This window comes from Dreissena polymorpha, chromosome 11 (genome assembly GCF_020536995.1).
Source record: "Dreissena polymorpha isolate Duluth1 chromosome 11, UMN_Dpol_1.0, whole genome shotgun sequence".
NCBI lineage: Eukaryota > Metazoa > Mollusca > Bivalvia > Myida > Dreissenidae > Dreissena > Dreissena polymorpha.
Window position 1 is genome coordinate 41617565 of NC_068365.1, and position 20072 is coordinate 41637636.

At 34.2% G+C, this 20072-nt stretch overlaps 2 protein-coding genes across 3 annotated transcripts in view; both read left to right on the forward strand.

Moving 5' to 3' along the window:
* LOC127850572 (acidic phospholipase A2-like) overlaps positions 1-20072 on the forward strand; it is a 69687-nt gene that overhangs the window by 33940 nt on the left and 15675 nt on the right. The gene's annotated exons all lie outside the window — the stretch shown is intronic.
* Positions 1924-4841, forward strand: LOC127850571 (basic phospholipase A2-like). The gene is made up of 4 exons (XM_052383700.1): positions 1924-2175; positions 2580-2754; positions 3255-3376; positions 3912-4841. The coding sequence occupies exons 1-4, from the start codon at positions 2118-2120 to the stop codon at positions 4025-4027; spliced, it is 471 nt and encodes a 156-aa protein (XP_052239660.1). The 5' UTR covers positions 1924-2117; the 3' UTR covers positions 4028-4841.

A 20072-nucleotide genomic window follows, 5' to 3' on the forward strand; every position in this document is an offset into this window, starting at 1 on the left:
AGCTCTGATTTTGTGATTCCGCTGAGAATTTCGCAATTTCTTTGAAACCATTAAAACAATTTCAACCACTCAACCATATGCTGTGTCGCCTACGTCACGAAACAAGGTGCAATATTTTATTTGGTCTAAGAATAACGCTTGGAGTTTTTTAACGGCACAAGCAAAGATAGCCAGTTTGACTAGTTGGTAAACACGTTTAATTTTTAACTTAAATAATCTATCGTTGTAAAAGAAACATAAAGCAGTCGTCCGTATTTTTTAAACATATTCAAAATTTCGTGTTCATATTTAATCACAGTTTTAGATTTGTAAATAATAATAACTAATTGTCAATTCGTGTACTTTCATGACATTATATGATATTTTGTATATTGCATGACACATATATAGAGGTCTTTAAATAAAATTGAAAAAATGTTTTAAATGGTTTGTATGTTGTGTCCATCTGACGATACGTATCGCGATACGTATTGTATCGTACACACTGTACCGCGATACGTATCGTATCGTAAGGTGAGCGTATCGTGACACCCTTACCAATAATATTAATAGAAATTGTGTCACATGATTTTGATATCTATGGTGGCATAAAGCGGACATGAGAAATATTTTATTAAGCGGCCTCTATCACGTTGTTTAATGTTGTTATTTGTAGCAAATTTCTTCAAAACAATAAACATTAAGTCTTACAGAATTTTGAAGGAAAAATATTGTATTAATTATGTTATATGATTGTGATGCCAAACAATGAAACTTCTCTTAAACTGTAATGTGTATAATCATTTTCAGTTCGAAACGGTCGCAACTGTAGCCACAGTTTTTGTTAACTGAACATTATTACATTTCTAGTAACGGCGTCTCGTCAAGTGATTTTTCAAGCAGAATGTAGCTTTAATATGTATACAGGTTATATTTGTGTTCTAGTTAGTCTTTTTTTTGTAATAGAAATGTCAGTTATGACCGTTTAGCGCTACGCTCTCGCTGATAATATCAATCATGTATATGCCAAATGATTTTCGTGGTCTAATGGGGACGACAACTAGATCTACAAACGACGATGTACTCAGCTAAGAGCTTCAGAGCCATTATGGTCTTCTTGTTAGGATTTATTAGTAGGTAAAAACAATTTATACAAAACATGTACCCTAAATATTACTTCAGAGATTTTGTCGTTTTATATCAGCTTCACATGAAATATAAAAAATGATATTGATCGATTGCATGGATCTGCCATTTTTACTGAGTAATATTCCCTAAAACAAAACTAATATATTTACAAATGATTTGAAACATATAATTTAGTATACTGATGGCAGTATACAAATACTAGCAAATGTAGTCAGATGGCTAGTGGAGCATTTAATGAATATCACATATACTTTCGTATTTGACTTCCCTTTGCATGTTCCTATGCGTGCAATGTGTCACAAAAATTACGTTGCATATGCCACAGGCTCACAGCGCATTTAGCATGATTAGTGAATACAATATTCGCTTCGCTGGAGATATTTCGTTTACGTACAGTTCCGGCAATGTTTAATAATAATTACAAAAGCAATTGGAGAAAATGAGTGCAGTTATAACGGATACAGAAGTTAAAAATTGAATTTATCAAATAGAAACACTTTGTGTAAGTTTCACGACAAGCTTCTCACATGACAAGTTACTGGTACACATGTATTTATTACTAAGGAGAAGTGTATATGGTTTAATGCAAATGAAAAAAGAAACGTGTGTCTTAACATTGAACACAATCGTACATTTCTGTCATTAAATGTAATTCATTTCATGTACGTCATTTTTGTAATTCGTTGTAGAACATGGAGATAATATAATAATCGTTAAAGGTATGTGACATTTCAAGATGTTAAGACATATACAATAAAGACATTACATAGTTTAATGTCAATAAAATGTTCGATAACAGGCCCGTTTAACACTGCCATTTACAGTAGCATGACCTTTATGTTTGCGGTTGTTCACTAAACTACTTTAGCTGCTATCACTTTGACATCGTAATCAGATGCAGACAGGGTTATCAATAACCCAAGTCCAGACAGACAGACACTCGATCGGATGAAAACACTGCGAATAGTGTGTGAATTCGTAACGACAAGATGGATTTTAAAAACTCATGGAATATTTATTGGATCTGTTTATTAGTTTGCATCGTAGGTGAGTCAATCTTTATATACGTATGTGTACGATTATTTGACAAAGTTTAATATGAAGTTTGTTTTGTTATAAAAATACGCCCAATATTGAACAAATGAATATATTCAGCTCTTTCCTTACTATCACTCGAGTGTTTTTACGCACGTAACACAGTGTTTAAATAATTTGGATGGCATTGGACAACATATAATATATTGCATGTACTTGCCATTAAAATCCTTGTTTTATACTTCCGAATTATTTGTTATAACGAATTCTCGATTTGTGACAGTTTGGTACTATTATTCCAATTCTTGAAATTCCTTAAGCAGCAAAACATACATTGTATGATGATTTTATATAAAAATACATAATTTATTATCTGATGTTCCAACATTTAACAATCGTTTTTATAAACACTTCAGGCGTTTTCTCAACTTCACTTGACACTAGCAGAGTTGGCCGCGTACGCCGTAACGCATTTCAGATGTGTCACATGATCAACCAGTACACAGGCCGCTCGTGCCTCAGCTTCAATCCGTACGGCTGTTTCTGTGGTTACGGACAGAGGGGGAGTCAGCCCGTGGATGCTGCGGACAGGTGGGGCCGAGCGGGTTAATTGGACGCTAAAATCAATCGACACATATGTTTTACCTCATTATTTGTGACTATGAGTAAAAACGTTTCATTAATTAATGTCGAAAGTCAATATATGTAATCCAAAAGAAGCTATTTTTTCTTAATTGTTTTATAGGGGCTGTTTTTAAAAAATGCACATGTGACCAAGTACGACGATAGCTTCAAAACGGTCGCGTTATAAACATTGTTTAGATTTGTTATACTGTGTAAGATACTTACCATGTCCATAATATAAATAACTGTTAGCGGTTGGTCACTGTAAGTTTTACATTATAATGTTTTTTGTTTTTTTTTCAGTTTATTATTCCTCAATGTGTGAACATTGTGCATCGGTGCGAATCTTTTATTGTAATAAAGTAGACTTTCATTACTTCAATATTGATCCACAGTTTGTATGTATTTTACAAACACGTTCCTTGTTATAATGTCTTAATCCAACTATTCCCCTCTTTCAAATGAAGATGTTGCAAGGCCCACGACGATTGCTACGGGGAAGTCCACACGGAGCACCACTGCAGCTTCTGGAGCGGCCTCTTTGTGGGATACAACCACCACTGTACCGGCACCGGGTGTATGTGCAAAGGTATACAAATGCGAATGCATGCTTATAAAAAAATTGAGGGCTGATATTTTACCACCGCATCTTTAGTTAATATTTAATCACAAAGTGTTTGAGGTAATATTGTTTCCTTATGTGTTTTGGGTGATATAATATCACCGTGTTTTGGTGTGATATTCTTTCACCATGCATTTAGATGAATGCGCCTTTGGGGTGATATTATTTCACAATATTTATTTGATGGAAGGGGGGGGGCTGACATTGTTTATATCACTATGACTTTGAGGTGATATTCGTCCTTCACTCAACCAAAGTAGCCATATTGCCATATTAAACACATAGTTAACCAGATATTCGCCCGCTTTAATTTCGTAATACGTATAGCAATACACGGCTTCGTAAATGCAAATGTCTTTGTAACTATAACAGTCGCATAATTAATAATCGCAAATTTGACGAAATGTAATGATAAAATTATAAAACAAATTGCTGATATGTCAACTCTAAAATGTGTACAAATGTACACACTATATCATTTGTTATGTTGTTATGTTTGCAGATGAGGCCAAGTGTGCCAGGAAGGTTTGCGACTGTGACCTGCAGCTTGCCAATTGTCTCGGCAAGTCAGAGTTCAATCCCCAGTACCAGCACTACGATCGCAGACAGTGCGTCTGATGATTCAGTCATGTGACTTTTCTTTCGGTCACGCGGGTTCTCTTTGCAATCTCTAACTGTATTACGAAAACATCTGCAGCCAAGTGTATAAATCGGATAACTCTTATCCAGCGGATAACTTTTGGTTATTTTCACTTTAGGATATTTTTTGGGTTAGCGATTGCATAAATAAATATATATCCTAACAGGTGCACGTTTTGGTTACGTTTCGGCCATTTTTTAGCCATGGTATTTGACATCGGTTATGGTTATATGAATAAAGGTTTTAGAATCCAATCTTGGCTAAAGATATCGAGATTTATAAAATTGTCTGCAGCATTTTATATGCAGTATACAACGTATACGAACAATTCTGATACTTGTAAATGGATTCAGGATTTCCGTTGTACATTTGTCCATTGATATACAGTCCAGGAATGTACGTTTGGCAAGCAGTGAAATGTTTTGCAAGAGATACAATATTTGCATTGATAAATTACGTTGTGTTACACTATATTAAGGATTAAGATAGATCTGCCTATTCTTTCCAGTCTGTAGTTTTTTTCCGAACTGCACAACCTGCGTTCTAGTGGGATTATTTGCATTTCAGCAGCATTATTTATAAACATTGTATTTATAAACATTATTTTTAATGTAATGTATATATAGCTGTCCCCTTTAAAATGATGACGACTCATCATCACATAACTGCTTTAGCAAGTTTCTTTTCTGTGTAAGACAGTAATAAAGTAATTGTTATTAACGATGTTTTTCATTTATATTAAAAAAAATAATCTGGTATTTTTTTTTAATAATTGCGTATGTATATACATGTATTGATGTATTGATGTCTTCAGATGATATGAATTAAATATAAATAAAACAAGTCGTTGTTTTTCTTTTCACAACTTTTGTGCTATATGAACGTGAAACCTCTAGACTTTACTCCGACATTAATCATAAAGATATGAATAATAATACATAACCTAAAATGTCGGATAAGCGCTTGTATGCTCGGTGATTATCTCAATTAGGTACAGGAAACCTCATTTCTATATGGTGTTGATTATTTTAAGTTAGTTTGATCAACGTGGAAAACGGAAATGTTATTGCTTACAAATAAAGTTGTGTATACAAAGCGGTTGGAAGCAGATAATGATAAGTATATTCGGGCACGTTTGATATCTCAAACAAAAGTATGTCTCTAGTACAATAACTTTATTTATCAAACAGTTTAATAATGAACACTGCGACCGAAGAAAATTGACATTTACGATTAACAATTAATTGTCAGTCGTCATCATGGTATTTTGTTCTATAAGTGTTTAAACATAATGTAAGTCAAAGTCATAGTGTTTATAAATCTATTCATAATTGAACAGTGTTAATTTATATTACACAACCACATATCTGGAACACACTTGTGTACGTGCACCATATCGTGGCTCATATTCTGACATACATTGAAGAGGTTTTTCTTTTATAAATCATATTGGGGACGCTATTCAGACTTTTTTATTTTTTGCTGAGTAAATTAGTCACCGGGATTGAAGTAGATGTCTCTTTGTACACAACGCCGCATTACGGATTGTATTGTTGAACATTGATTAATGTCATAATAGTATTAAAGAACACAAATGTCTCTATCGTATAAAGGATACATTTTAGACACTTGGCACTTAATAAGATAGGCTAAGGAACATCAGAGAAGTATAATAAATAAGAAAAGTAATAAAACCAAAGCAATATTACTAAGGCTGGAACAGAACAGTAAGAAAGCTCCGTTATTGATGCTGCAAGGTGTTACGGTCTTTCGTAATTTGAGATTGTCATTACATTTAGGCGATGTTCATTAAAATAGTACATATTGTTAACACTATAACCCTTCAAATACACACATGTAAAACTCAATACCTTCACACACATATCAGCAGTGATAAATAATAGATACTACAGTTTCACTCTTAACTCTTAAACTACACCTCAGTGAGTACTGTGCAAATCAAGCGGTCCAGTTCGACAAACATTCGAACGTGGTCTAGATATTGTCAAAATAAACGTTTTGGGTCAGGATTCAATATTTATTTATTATAAAGTGTTATTTCTAAAGTTGTTAATTTTGTTTTTAGATTTGGCAGGAATACCATATGTTTATGACATTCTTCATTCAATTGTGGAACTGGTCTAGATGTTTTAAATATAATCATACTTCCCGATAAAGATTGGTCGCCAACAGAGGACTTAAGAGAAGTTAGTGCTATATATAGATTAAGCAAGACAAACGACAAAGGACATAGACTTAACACACAAGCTCACATTAATTACTCTGTGCTTTGATAAAGCTCAGATAAATATTAAAGATAATGATAATGGCGAAAAAAGTATAATTTAATTCCAAAAGAGGTTCGTCCGTTCTTTTAGTTAACAAGGAATTCAGCGAAAAACGAATGAAGCCCGAGTAACCACCAGCTACGTCTGTTGTTGCACCGGGTAAACAATCTAGCCAGACGTTGGTCAATGAGAATAAACGTGGATCTTTCGTTCCATCGATCAGGCACTGGGTTAATATAGATGTAGGCAATGTCCTCTGAGAGCGAATTCCGCACCATCTTGACACAGACAGTTTTCCCGGTTGTACCGATAGTGTCATACTGAATGCATATGTTCCGTTCTTTAAACAAGTGACAAGATATATGTGTTCGCAATTAAACATTTACTGATAGAGGACATATGCAGATGTGTAAAGACTTGCAAAAAATAAATATTATTACTATGACAATACGCGTGTAGAAACAAAAATATTATCCAACAAACATTGGTGCGCGGAAAATTCCATGTCTGATGTCGTATGCCACTTGAGTATCAAGTCTTTCGTGGTCGAAGATAACCGGAGCTTCTCCTGTATACTGAACGTCTTTCGTTAGAGATGCCATAAATGCAACGTGTTTACTCGAGGCTGCATCTGTTTTCATAACTACAAGGGATGTTTCTTACATAGTGATACTATTGTCATATCAGATTATCAAATATAAAAAGTATTACGTTATAAGGCTTTAAAAGAATAACGTGTTTAAGGATATACATAAATTCAATATACCCCGCTGTGTGTTATTTCATGTTTGCTAATTAAATACCAAATTCATAGAATCAAGTATACTACAATATGACACAAATCAGTTGCATTCTCCCTTTTGCGTACAAGCATGGATTGGGAAAATATTATTATTAAGGCCGCGCAAAGATTAATAATCGAGTCTGGTATCTCATAATTTTAGATAATTCCAAGTTGACTAGTCAAGTCAAAGTTTAATAGCAATCCGGCAATTTGCCATTAACCATGTACATATATACATATATGCAAAACAAATATGCCCAAGTATATACAATAAAACAAACAAAAGCTGATCAAATATGACAATCATAACAAATAATATGCATGGCAATTAAATACTGTTATGTTTAATAATATGCAGTTAAAAAACAGCTAGACGATTTAAATGTTCAGCATACTTTGAACTCTTCTACCAAAACAATTGCTTGTATAATATATATATGGCTGTATCTTTCTTATCTTTGCCCTAGTCTCACATGAATATTAAACGGACTTTCCGGTATATGATATTGTTTAAAACGTATTGTGTGAATTGGAGTAACGTTTATGCCAATATATTTTGCAATCCTGTTTATTCGTGAAGAATATTTGATATTATATTTATGTTTCGAGTTCGTGAATTAATTACGTTGTGAAAATTGCTCTTGTGTGGCTGTTACTTAATCATTGCAAATCACAGTTCAATCACCAGTACAGGCATAGCGACCGCGAGCAATGCATCTGACTTCGGCATGTGGTTGCGCTACTGTGTCGCGTTTTTTTATATACATGTTGGTACCAGCAGCATTTATATCGCGTACACAATGTGTTCAATTGTTGATGGTTGGGGTAAGAGAGTGTGGATCTGGGTCACTTGATCTGGGAAACAGGTACTGAGGGTCGCGAATGAAGTCATGTTTCTTATATTTATATAAGTAATACAATAGTTTAATTCACACGCTTAAATTTATCATCATACTACACTTTATTATTACCTTTATGTGTATGAAGGTCGTAAGCTGTTCCCGTGTTTATTTAAGATATAACGATAGTAATACTTTATTTTCATGAACATCGCCTCAAAAGTATACCCACATCAAACTATAAAGTGGTTTACACATTTTACGCCGTGAACTAAGTGCATAAAAATTAAACCTAAATGTTCTGTTCATTATTTGCTGAAGCTGATATGGTTATAATACGTCCTGTATATTAATATTCGTGTATTGTGTGCTTACCAGATATGTAAGTAAAAAACAAACAGTATGTACCATTTATCGGATAGAGACAGTTTTATAACATAATGTCACATTTATTACACGTGAGCGAAACTATTCGAGATACCCTGTCTTGAATAAACGGACAGCTACGTTGATTCCGGTTGACTTTAATTTACGTGCAAATGTAAAGAAGATCATATAAAACGCACACATTAAGTTCAATGCTCCTAATGCGTTCTTTAACGGTCCGCCTGAATCTGCAAGTTACGTATTTGATTGTAAATAAAAAAACTGAATCCAGTCCAAAATATAAAACATTAATGGAAATATTTGGATCAGGAAATTCCCCCCTCCCGTCCTCCCTCATAAATATATTTTTAATGAATTTTATCAAAGAAAAAATAGTTATTTTAAAATTCAGTGAATGCCTATATGTCATTGTTTTGTGACTTCGGTTCGAAGCTTTCGTAGCCCATACAACACACCGAGAAATGATAACTTACCAGTATACTTTTACTTAAATGTGAAACGAATGTTTGACAAAGATTATCATTCACCAAATATATTGTTTTGTGCCAATGTCTGAATTCATGCGGGATGCAATTGTTTTATTAGTAATATTTGTTGCTGATTGTTTTCTTATTTGTGTTATTTTGATAGGGTTTCGCAGCTTACAACATAATTATAGTCATATTGAGGGTTTCATTAAAAACTTTTCCTTGGTAAGTTAGGTGTTCAGTACAAAATTAACATACTAAAACCAGCAACTCGCAACAAATAGGTTGAATCAGAGTCTTCATGACGATTCGGCACCCACGTTATGTGGCGAGGCCAAGCATCAAACCCGCGATATTCTGATATTTTGTTCGTCTAACGCTCTACCAACGGAACTTACCAGAATGACTATTTTTTTGCAATTTTCAGAAAATAACCAAATTGTTTTTTAAAAGACACAAGGATGTCACACTCTTGAAACAAAGAAATGTCATAAAAATTAAATAATATTTTGTCGTGTTGAAATGAGATCCTGTAAGATTTTAATTTCGAGTCATCTTTAGACAATGGGTTTGTAAAAAAAGTGAAGGAAAAAAATATGATGATATGTTATATAAACGATAACACATGGCAGATCTTGGCCGGACGTCTAGTACCGGGCCCGCTGCCAATATATCGATCCGAGGGCCATTATGCGGCTATGGCCAATTATAGACGTTTGTCTCAGCTCTGTCGTGTGTTATCGTTTATATTGCATATCATAATATTTTATTCCTTCGCTATTCTTTTTCTTCAAAAGCAGCTTTCCGTAATTTCATTTGCATTCAATTGATCACGTTGTTGCAACATTTTAATCAAATCAAAATTTAAGTTGGTTAATTGAATACGAAAGCCGAAACGTGAGTTTTAACATTCAACGAAATTGTATTCTTTTGTTTTGGTTTGTGTTTTACATGAGTATATCCTCATGTTTCTTTAACTTTAGCACAAGGAGATCGGATGATAGGCATTGAAGGTATCTGACATTTCAAGATTTAAAGACATACACACAGGCGACATTAAAATAGTGTAATGTCAATTAAAGTTTGCATATCAGGCCCGTTTAGCACTGCCTGAAACAGTTGAATGACCTGTATATTTTCGGTAGTTCAGTAGTCTATATACGTATCTATATCGTGTATGATTGAGACACGTTATCAGATTCTGACTGGGTATAGGTGTGATCTAAGCTTACTTATTATATTCACATTTTTTGAAAATGTGCATATTTTAAAAATGAACGACACGAAACGAATACCAGACAGACAGACAGAAAGATTGAGAAATAGCGTGACAACTCTGCGATGAATTTGTAAAAATTGTGAAAACAATGTTTTTTTTATTTCTCTTGAAATGTTGAATTGATCTGGTAATTTGTATTCATTGTCGGTATTTTTTTTATTGCATATGCATACATATGATTATTTGTCAAAGCGTTTTATTTCAGTTTGTGTTTTTGTAACAAAAAGCATCCTTTACTAACATAAATTTAACTTATTCAACAAATGCTAAAAAAGTTTTATAACACAATTTATGATTCGAAAGTTTTTGCATTTAAATGTAAAGGCTTAGATTCTTGTACTACACCGGTTTCCCTGAGAACGGCGGGGAATATTAAGTACATACTGTCTATCCCCCTGACAAGTTGGTAGTGTGTTCATCGAAAATATGCCGATAAACAAAATAATTTGTTCTCAAAGATTGGTACAGTCAATTACGCAGGATTCTGTCTTCGGGGCCGAACTATGAAGACTGTTTGACAGACTGAGTGTGTTCCGCACGCAATGACGATGTAGGATTCAAAGGGAGCTCGTAGAATTCAACAACACTGGAATATAAACAAATCTGACAATCACCGCGTTAAAATAAGACAGTAATAAAGTGGAAGGGAGGGTGGAAATTGTGGAAAATGTGGAGTTGTGAAAACAATTATTTAGTGAATGAAAGCTGGAGCTTTGGTACGTCAGTATTTCTTCAAATTTATTTTTGTAGTAATAATTTGTTTTGGTATCCAATGACGTAGGTTGTTGCTTATCTAGTATATCTAGTATCTGGTATGTTTAATGTATATTTGTGTCATTAGATAGACTCATTTCATGGCATATTCTTACCAGTGAACACATTGCTAGACATTGATAATACATTGTTGTCATTCACACCAAGTTTATAGTTAATCCTCTTCAAATTCCGATGCCTTCTGTCAAGTAAACAAACTTGATGTTAAAAATAATTATTGAATATCAGAAAAGGTGTATAAATTTTTTATTACATCTCATGTTTTATGTTTTAACCATTTTTATTATTCTAAGTTTCTCCTGGAAAAGAAGTGGATTCATTTTCTTAATATGTATGTTGCTTTAAACATTATAGTTTAGTATCAAAAAGGCAAAAAAGTAACAATATGTATGCAATAAATGCCATTTCATTTTCATCAAATTAGATCGTAGAAAACAAAATGTTGGTAGATAAATAATAGCTGGTAAGTTAACATGGTTAAACAAATTTCGGACGACACTTTACTCATTAAGCCAGAGCAAGGCTCAGTTTGTTTGCAAATGTAGAAGTTTTGTAAATTACCTTTTAAGTGAATTACTGCTCTTTATATTATTTGTGAATGTTTACTTGAAAGCATGTATGTGCACACAGATAGCTTTTCGAAAGGTTAATGGTTGCAGGAATTGCTTTTGGTTCCCAGTCATCGGTCGGATGCCGCACTGCTAATGGTCAGAAAATTTTGCTTCTAATATGTATGAGGAATTTTAGCCTTTTTAGCTGGTTCAGTTCTTTTGACTTGTGTATGTGTCAAATGTTAAACTTGTACGTAAAAGACATCAGTATTGACATAAAGATTCATTTTAAAGCAAGATGTTGTGTCCTGGTACACAATTATGAGTTTGGTTATATGAAATGACATCCATTCTTGTAGCCAATACCTACAAAAAAACTTGGAAAAATGGCTAATTATAATTAGGCACCATAATATCAAATATTATAAGGCAAAAAAAACACTGTCGTAAGCAACTGGAATCAATTTACAAAAATACGTTAATCCTAATCTTTTCAATAGAAGCAGTTTATATAACTATGATAAATACCACACACCATTAAGCATACAATGAAACAATAAGTGAACTATCTGGACTCATAAAATGTACAGCGTGCTGCGATTAAAGAGCAGGGTTAAACAAGGAATTGTTTAGTCTAAGATTTGTGATTAAGATTTTTAATCATCCTCTTTATTTGCCATTAAATAATTTAAAAAAAATTATTACATTTGTTCTTACTTTTTTCTGATAATTTAAGAGGGGCAGGTGGGGGGAAGCAAAAATTAGCATTCTATTTCCCCTTAGATCTGTCTCGACAGCAATAGCACATTCACTTTTTGTCAATTGAACTTGTAGCTGAGGCGTAAGTGTTCACCAACACAGAGCAACTTTGTTGTGCTTGTTCACAGTCTTATGTTTTACTGTAGAGAATAGTCTTCAACTAAGGAAAAATTAATTGGGCTTTATTCTAATCTAATCAAAGACAACACGATCCTCTTTAAAGGTCGTTGTTAACAGGAGGTCTCTTCTTAGCAAAATTCCAGTTTAGGCGATTTGTGAGTTTAGTATGTTCTCTTTAATTGACGATCAAGAAGTTTTGCAAAGTTGTTGTTAATTTCAAACAATGACGTTGCTCATTCGAATGATATCCGGTTTCCAGTGAAAAGTTTGTAATGTTTATTGTGTTACCTACCATATTCGTGCTTCGTCAACTTGTTAACACTCTAGAGGTCACATTTAACATCCAATCTTGATGAAATTTTGTAAGAATGTCAGTCTTAAAAATATCTAGACCGACTTTAAATCATGGTCACGTGTTCAATTTCTTTGTTGTAAATTACATTGCAGCACGTTGATTTCGTGATTAAATCGAACTACGCTACAAAAGAAAAACGATATTTTACACGAAGCTGTTTAATTCTATAAAACATGAAACAAACAATTTTATCAAAGTTGCATGTTATATATAGTGTTATATTTATCTAACGTTTAAATGCCAAACAATTATAAAATTCACTCTGATTTATTAGACCGACCGCTATATATTGCATAAGTTTTAATAACGGTTACACATGAAACATGGCATAAGTCTATTTTGAAGGATTTACAGCTGAATGTATTAAGGTATTTTTGAAGAAGCTAGGTCATTTCATAGTAACAAATCATGATTTTATTGCAAACTCCTTGTCCATAACACAAAAACATGCAATTGTAACTTGCATTTGAAAAGACAACAAGCCGAATATTGTCTGCGACCATTGTAAGTATTACATGTTGCTTACCAATTGGCATCAGGTTCAGTTGCGAATAGGTTTAAAACAATACGTAAAATTTTAATCTCACAAGACATAAACCTCTTCTTTGAAAGCCGATGTAATGGTGAAAACACATTTTTAGTTTACGATATCTTGAAATAAGCTGAGGATACTAATTAGCAATCGTTATGTATGACAATCGATTTCGTAAAGTGCATTCGATACTTTATATTTCCCGTTTATAAAAACAACTTTTAAATTTATAGTAGCAACATCTTGATGTTTCAATATCGGACCAATTATTCAACTAGAGCTTTGTCACAGACGTGACGTATATTCCCAAGTGCCGCATTGACACAGACTATTTTGCATGCTGTCTTCACAAAACAAGAGAATCTAATTTTAAGGCGATTTTCAAGAATTATTATGCCATTATTATTTATGGCCATTTTGACCTTTGAACTCTTGAATTCTTTCGCATGACACGCAGTCCAATGTATGTGAACACAATTTATGTACAGAGTCAATTTAAAATCTAACAATGAATGACATAGTTAAGGCCCGGACAAGCTCATTTATGGCCATTTTTCGCTTTTGAACTCCAAGTGTGACTTTGACCTTTGAGATATCGACGTAATTCTTTCGCATGACACAGTGTCCAATGATTGTGAACAAATATACCAAGTAATTTTAAAATCTCACAATGAATGCCATAGTGATGACCCGGACAAGATCATTTTTGACCAAATTTGACATTTGAACTCACATTGTGACCTTGACCTTGGTATATCGACGTAATTCTTTCGCGCAACACACCGGCTAATGGTGATGAACAAATGTGCCAAATGATTTTAAAACCTCACAATGAACGACATAGCTATGGCCCAGAAAAGCTCATTTATGGCCATTTTTTACCTTTGAACTCAAAGTGTGACCTTGACCTTGAAGATATCGATGTAATTCTTTCGCGGGACACACCAGCCAATGACGGTGAACAAATGTTCTAAATGATTTTAAAATCTCACAATGAACATCAAAGTTATGGCCCGGACAAGCTCATTAATGGCCATTTTTGACCTTTGAACTTGAATTGTGACCTTGACCTTGGAGATATCGATGTAATTCTTTCGCGCGACACACCGGCCAATGATGGTGAACAAATGCGCCGTATGATTATAAAATGTCACAATGAACAACATAGTTTAGGCCCGGACAAGCTCATTTATGGCCATGGTTGAACTTTGAACTTAAAGTGTGACCTTGACCTTGGAGATACCGATGTAATTCTTCCGCGCAACACAGCGTCAAATGATGGTGAACAAATGTGCCAAATTATTTAAAAATCTCACAATGAACGACATAGTTATTGCTCGTACAAGCACATTTATGGCCATTTTGATCTTTGATCTTAAAGTGTGACCTTGACCTTTGAGATATCAACGTAATTCTTTCGCGCGACACACCGTCCAATGATGGTGAACAAATTAGCCAAATGATTTTAAAATCTCACAATAAATAATAAAGTTATGACCAGGACAAGCACTTGACCTTTGAACTCCAAGTGTGACCTTGACCTTGGAGATATCAACGTACTTTATTTCAAACGACACATTGTCCCATGATGGTGAACAAATGTACCAACTTATTTTAAAATATAACAATAAATGACATAGTTATGGTCCTGACAAACTTTCGGTTTAAAACACACTAAATGACCCCGTGACCTAGTTTTGACCCGGCATGACCCATATTCAAACTTGACCTATACATTATCTAGATAAAACTTGTGACCAAGATTTGTGAAGATCGGATGAAATTTTGGGACAGACCGACCGACAGACCGACCGAGCGACAAAGTGACTCCTATATATCCCCCACGAACAATGGTAATGGGGGTATAAACATGGATATTTATATATGTATGCATAATAAAATAGCCTCTGTCAAATAAATGGATTCTTCTCAAATACTTTCTCTATAGCGAGAGGTTGACGCCAAGAAAACCCAACAAGCGCATACATTTTGTTATATGTGCAGAAAGTCCTGCTATTAAAATAAGGGAAAGCAAATTAATAAACAAAAGGTATAACAAATTAAAACATGGGATATGAAGTATCACAATTGTCTGATGACAAATCTTAACTCTGGACTTAACATTAACTATGAAAACAACTAATTTAATTTGGATAGCGTCTGTAAATTAAAGCAATAGATCAACACAAGTTTAATACAAACTTACATGGAAAGTAATTACTTTAAAAGATCTAAAGAGTGTTTGGTATTAAAGTAGAAAACATGGTTATGCATTACGTTAAACAATAGAAAATATTAAAAGTTCAATAAGTAATTATCCCCACGTTTTTCGAAAAGCGTGGGGATTATGTGGTTATCTCCGCCGTCCGTCCGTCCGTCCGTCCTGGCCACTATCTCCTCCTACACTATTAGCACTAGAACCTTGAAGCTTAGTCACATGGTAGCTATGAGCATATATGCAACGGTGCACAAAATTTGATCTGACCTCTGGGTCAAAAGTTATGGGGGTTTGGGTGAGGCCAGGTCAGAGATTTTCACTCATTTTACTAACAAACGTTAGGCGGGGGGATACGCGTCGGCCTCTGCCGCGCCATTTCTAGTCGGAATTGTGGAGGTATTAAACCGCGTCGTAGAAGTTTTACACCACTGCGTAGGACTATTACATCGCTAAATAGGAGTATTACACCGCTGTGTAGGAGTATTACACCGCTGCGTAGGAGTATTATACCGCTGCGTAAAAGTATTATAACGCTGCGTAGGAGTATTATACCGTTGCGTAGAAGTATTACACCGCTGCGTAGAAGTAATACAATAATATCTCACCTCCTACAAGAATGACCTAATCCGATTGGTTTAGAGCGGTCACGTGCCCATGGAGTATTTTCCATACACCCCAAGTAATTTTCATACTACCCGAGTAATCGAGTAGTCGGTTGAGATATAATCGTTACACCGTTAGTAACTGACGGTGTATGGGATATACACAATCAGTAATTTCGCTCTCGTATGGTATGAAATTACTGAGGTTGTATATCCCATACACTGTTAGTTACTAACGGTGTAACTAATAATTCATAAAAGTAATACACCGCTGAGTAGAAGTAATACAACAATGGATAGAAGTATAACACCGATGGGTAGAAGTAATACAACAATGCATAGAAGTATTACACCGCTGCGTAGAAGTATTACAACGCTACGTAAGAGTAATACATCGCTAGGTAGAAGTATTACAACAAAGTATAGAAGTATTACACTGCTGCGTAGAAGTATTACACCGCCGGGACAGATAGCTATTGTCAAGGCACTACTTCTACCTTGACTTACTCATTTGAACCTCGCGCTAAGAAAACGGGACGGCATGCATGTGCGTAAAGTGTTGTCCCAGTTTAGCATGTCCGGACTGCACCGGCTAATCTGGAACGACACTTAACGCACATGCATTATGACTTCATTTCGAAAATACATATTAAAAATAAATGTTTTTGTAGTAGCTAAAGAAGATAACGATGGTTGGTTAAATAAGATTTGTGTAAGTTTCTTTTCAAATGTACATGATTGTTATCTGTATTTCGTCTACAATAAACAATTTTATGTTGAAGGACAAAATATTGCATCAATTATATTATTTGATTGTGCTGTCACACAATGAAACTTCCCTTAATAATAATGTGTATATTCATTTTCAGTTCGAAACGGTCGCAATTGTAGCTATAGTCATTGTTAACTGAACAATATTATTTTTCTAGTTATGGCCTTTTGTCAAGTGTTTTATTTTCACGCTGAAGGTAGCTTTAATATTTATACAGGTTATATTTGTATTCCAGTAAGGACATTATGTAAAAGAAATGTCGGTCATGACCGTTTTGCGCTAAGATAATTATATCGACCATGATTGTCTTGGTTTAGTGGGGTCGACAACTAGATCTACAAACGTTGGTGTACGTTGGACTTAGTTGAGAGCTGAAGAGCCATTATGGTCTTCTTATTAGGATTTATTAGTAGGTTAAAAATATATTTTATATATAAAATATTTACCAGAAATATTTCTTCAGAGATTTTGTCGTTTTATATCAGCTTCAAACGAAATATCAAAATGACGTTGATAGATTAAATTGATCTTCCATTTAACTGAGTATTATTCCCTCAAAGAAAACACATACATTAACAAATGCATTTTTAAAATATAATTAAGTATAAAGATGGAAGTACAAACAATGTATCAAATGTAGTATGATTGCAAGTGGAACATTTTATTAATTTCAAATAGACTTTCTGATACCTGTTTATATTTATAAAAGTTTAAGATGTATATTTCACTTTCATTTGCACGTTCCTATGCGAGCAATGTATAAAAAACCTACGTTACAATCGCATCAGGCTCACAGCGCACTAAGCATAACTAATGAATACAATATTTGCCGGAGACATTTCGTTCACGTACAGTTCCGAAAAAAATAACTAAAATAACAAACAAAAGCAAATGGAGAAAATTCATTTAAACGGATACAGAAGGTAAAAAGTTACCAAATAGAAACCCTTTGTGCAAGTTTCAAGACAAGCTTCTCACAGGCCAGGTTTAATGCATTTCACAAAAGAAACATGGGTCTTTATCATTAAACAAAATCGTACATTTCTGTCATTTTATGTTTGCATTAACTGATCTTAATAATTTTATCTTGGCTATCTATGAAATATGTTGGTTTTTAACAGTAAAATCCGTGTTAGTTTTACACCGTGGACATCAGCTAGACTGAAAACACTAATAACTACCACTTTCGTATTTCGTTGTAGCACATGGTGTTCATATAATAATCATTAAAGGTAGGTATGTGACATTTCAAGATGTTAAGATATATACAATGAAGGCATTAAATAGTTAAATGTCAATAAAACGTTCGATAACACGCCCGTATAACACTGCCATTTACAGTACTATGACCTTTATGTCTGCGGTAGTGCACCCAACTACTTACGCTGCTATAACTTTGACATCGTAATCAGATGAAGACAGGGTTATCAATAACCCTAGACCAGACAGACAAACACTCGATCGGATGAAAACACTGCGATGTGTTTGTGAATTTGTAACGACAGGATGGATTTTAAATACTCATGGAATATTTATTGGATCTGGTTATTAGTTTGCATCGTCGGTGAGGTAGTCTTTAAATACGTGTGTACGAACATTTGCAAAGTTTAATAAGAAGTTTGTGTTGTTATATAAAAGTTGAGCAATATTGAAAAAAATGAACATATTCAGCTCCTTACCATCACTCGAGTGGTTTTTACGCACAGAGACATTACACAATGTGTTAATTAAGTCATTTACATTGCGTTGGAACAACATATAAGATATTACTTGCAATTAAAACCCTTGTTTTTAACATGCGACTTTATTGTTATAGCAAATCTCCATATTTTACAGGTTCAAACTATTATTCGAATACTCCACAAACCTTGAGCAACGAAGCATATTATTGTATTATGATTTATATAAGAAAACATAATTCATAATCTGATCATCCAACATTTAACAATCGTTTCTATTAACGCTCCAGGTGTCTTCTCAACGTCACGTGACGCTAGCAGATTGGGCCGCGTACGCCGTAACGCATTTCAGATGTGTCACATGATCAACCAGTACACGGGCCGCTCATGTCTAAACTTCAACCCGTACGGACGTTTCTGTGGGTATGGACAGAGGGGGAGTGAGCCCGTGGATGATGCGGACAGGTGGGGCCGAGCGGATTAATGGGACGTTTAACTCAATCGACACATATGTTTTACTAAATACCTCATAATCTGTGCCTTAAAGTAAAAACGTAAATTAATTTATTTCGAAAATCATTACATTTTATCTAAAATGAGCTATTTTGGATGTATTGTTTAATAGGGGTCGTAATTAAAAAGTTAACATATGACCAAGTATGAGGATAACCTGCAACTGTTCTCGACATCATTTTTTTTATAGATTTCTTATTATGTGTAAGATTATCATGTCCATATTTGAAATAATAGTTAGCAGGTGGTAACGGTAATTTCTTTCAGTGTAATGCTTCTTCAGTTTCATTATTCCTCAATGTGTGAACATTGTGATTCGGTGCGAATGTTTTATTATAATAAAGTAGTTTTTCATTACTTCCGAATTGATCCACAGTTTGTATATACCGGTACATGTATTATACATAAACGTTTCTTTTTATAATGTCTTAATCCAACTATTCCACTCTTTCAAATGAAGATGTTGCAAGGCCCACGACGATTGCTACGGGGAAGTCCACACGGAGCACCATTGCAGCTTCTGGAGCGGCCTCTTCGTGGGAAACAACCACCAGTGTACCGACACCGACTGTGTGTGCAAAGGTATACCAATGCAATTGCATGCATATTAAGAAATGAGGGCTAATATTTTATCACCACATCTTTGGGTCATATTTTATCACCATGTATTTGAGGTTATATTCTTTCAGCATGAGTTTGGATGATATTATATGACCATTTATTTTATATGATATTATTCAAACCTTGGGATGATATTATTTCGCCACTTTTTTTTTGGGGGGGGGTGGAGGGGGTGAGCTGATATTGTATCACCATGTCTTTGTAGGTGATATTCGTCCTATGTGCAACATAAGGAATATTGTATCCATTTTGCCATTAAAAACACATAGTTAATCAGATATTCGCCCTCTTTGATTTAGTGTATTCGTAAAGCAGTGAACGGCTTCGTAAATGCAAATGTCTTTGTAACCATAATAGTCGAATAATTAAAAACCGCAAATTTTACGAAATGTAACGGTTAAATTATGTCTAAAAAATGCTGACAACTTGCTGACATTTCAAATCCAAAATGTGTAAGATTGTACAAAATGTATCATTTGTTAT

Coding starts and splice junctions, on each gene's coding strand:
- LOC127850571 (XM_052383700.1), top strand. CDS start 2,118: ATGGATTTTAAAAACTCATGGAATATTTATTGGATCTGTTTATTAGTT. Junction 2,176..2,579: donor TTTATTAGTTTGCATCGTAG/GTGAGTCAATCT, acceptor TAAACACTTCAG/GCGTTTTCTCAACTTCACTT. Junction 3,377..3,911: donor CACCGGGTGTATGTGCAAAG/GTATACAAATGC, acceptor TTATGTTTGCAG/ATGAGGCCAAGTGTGCCAGG.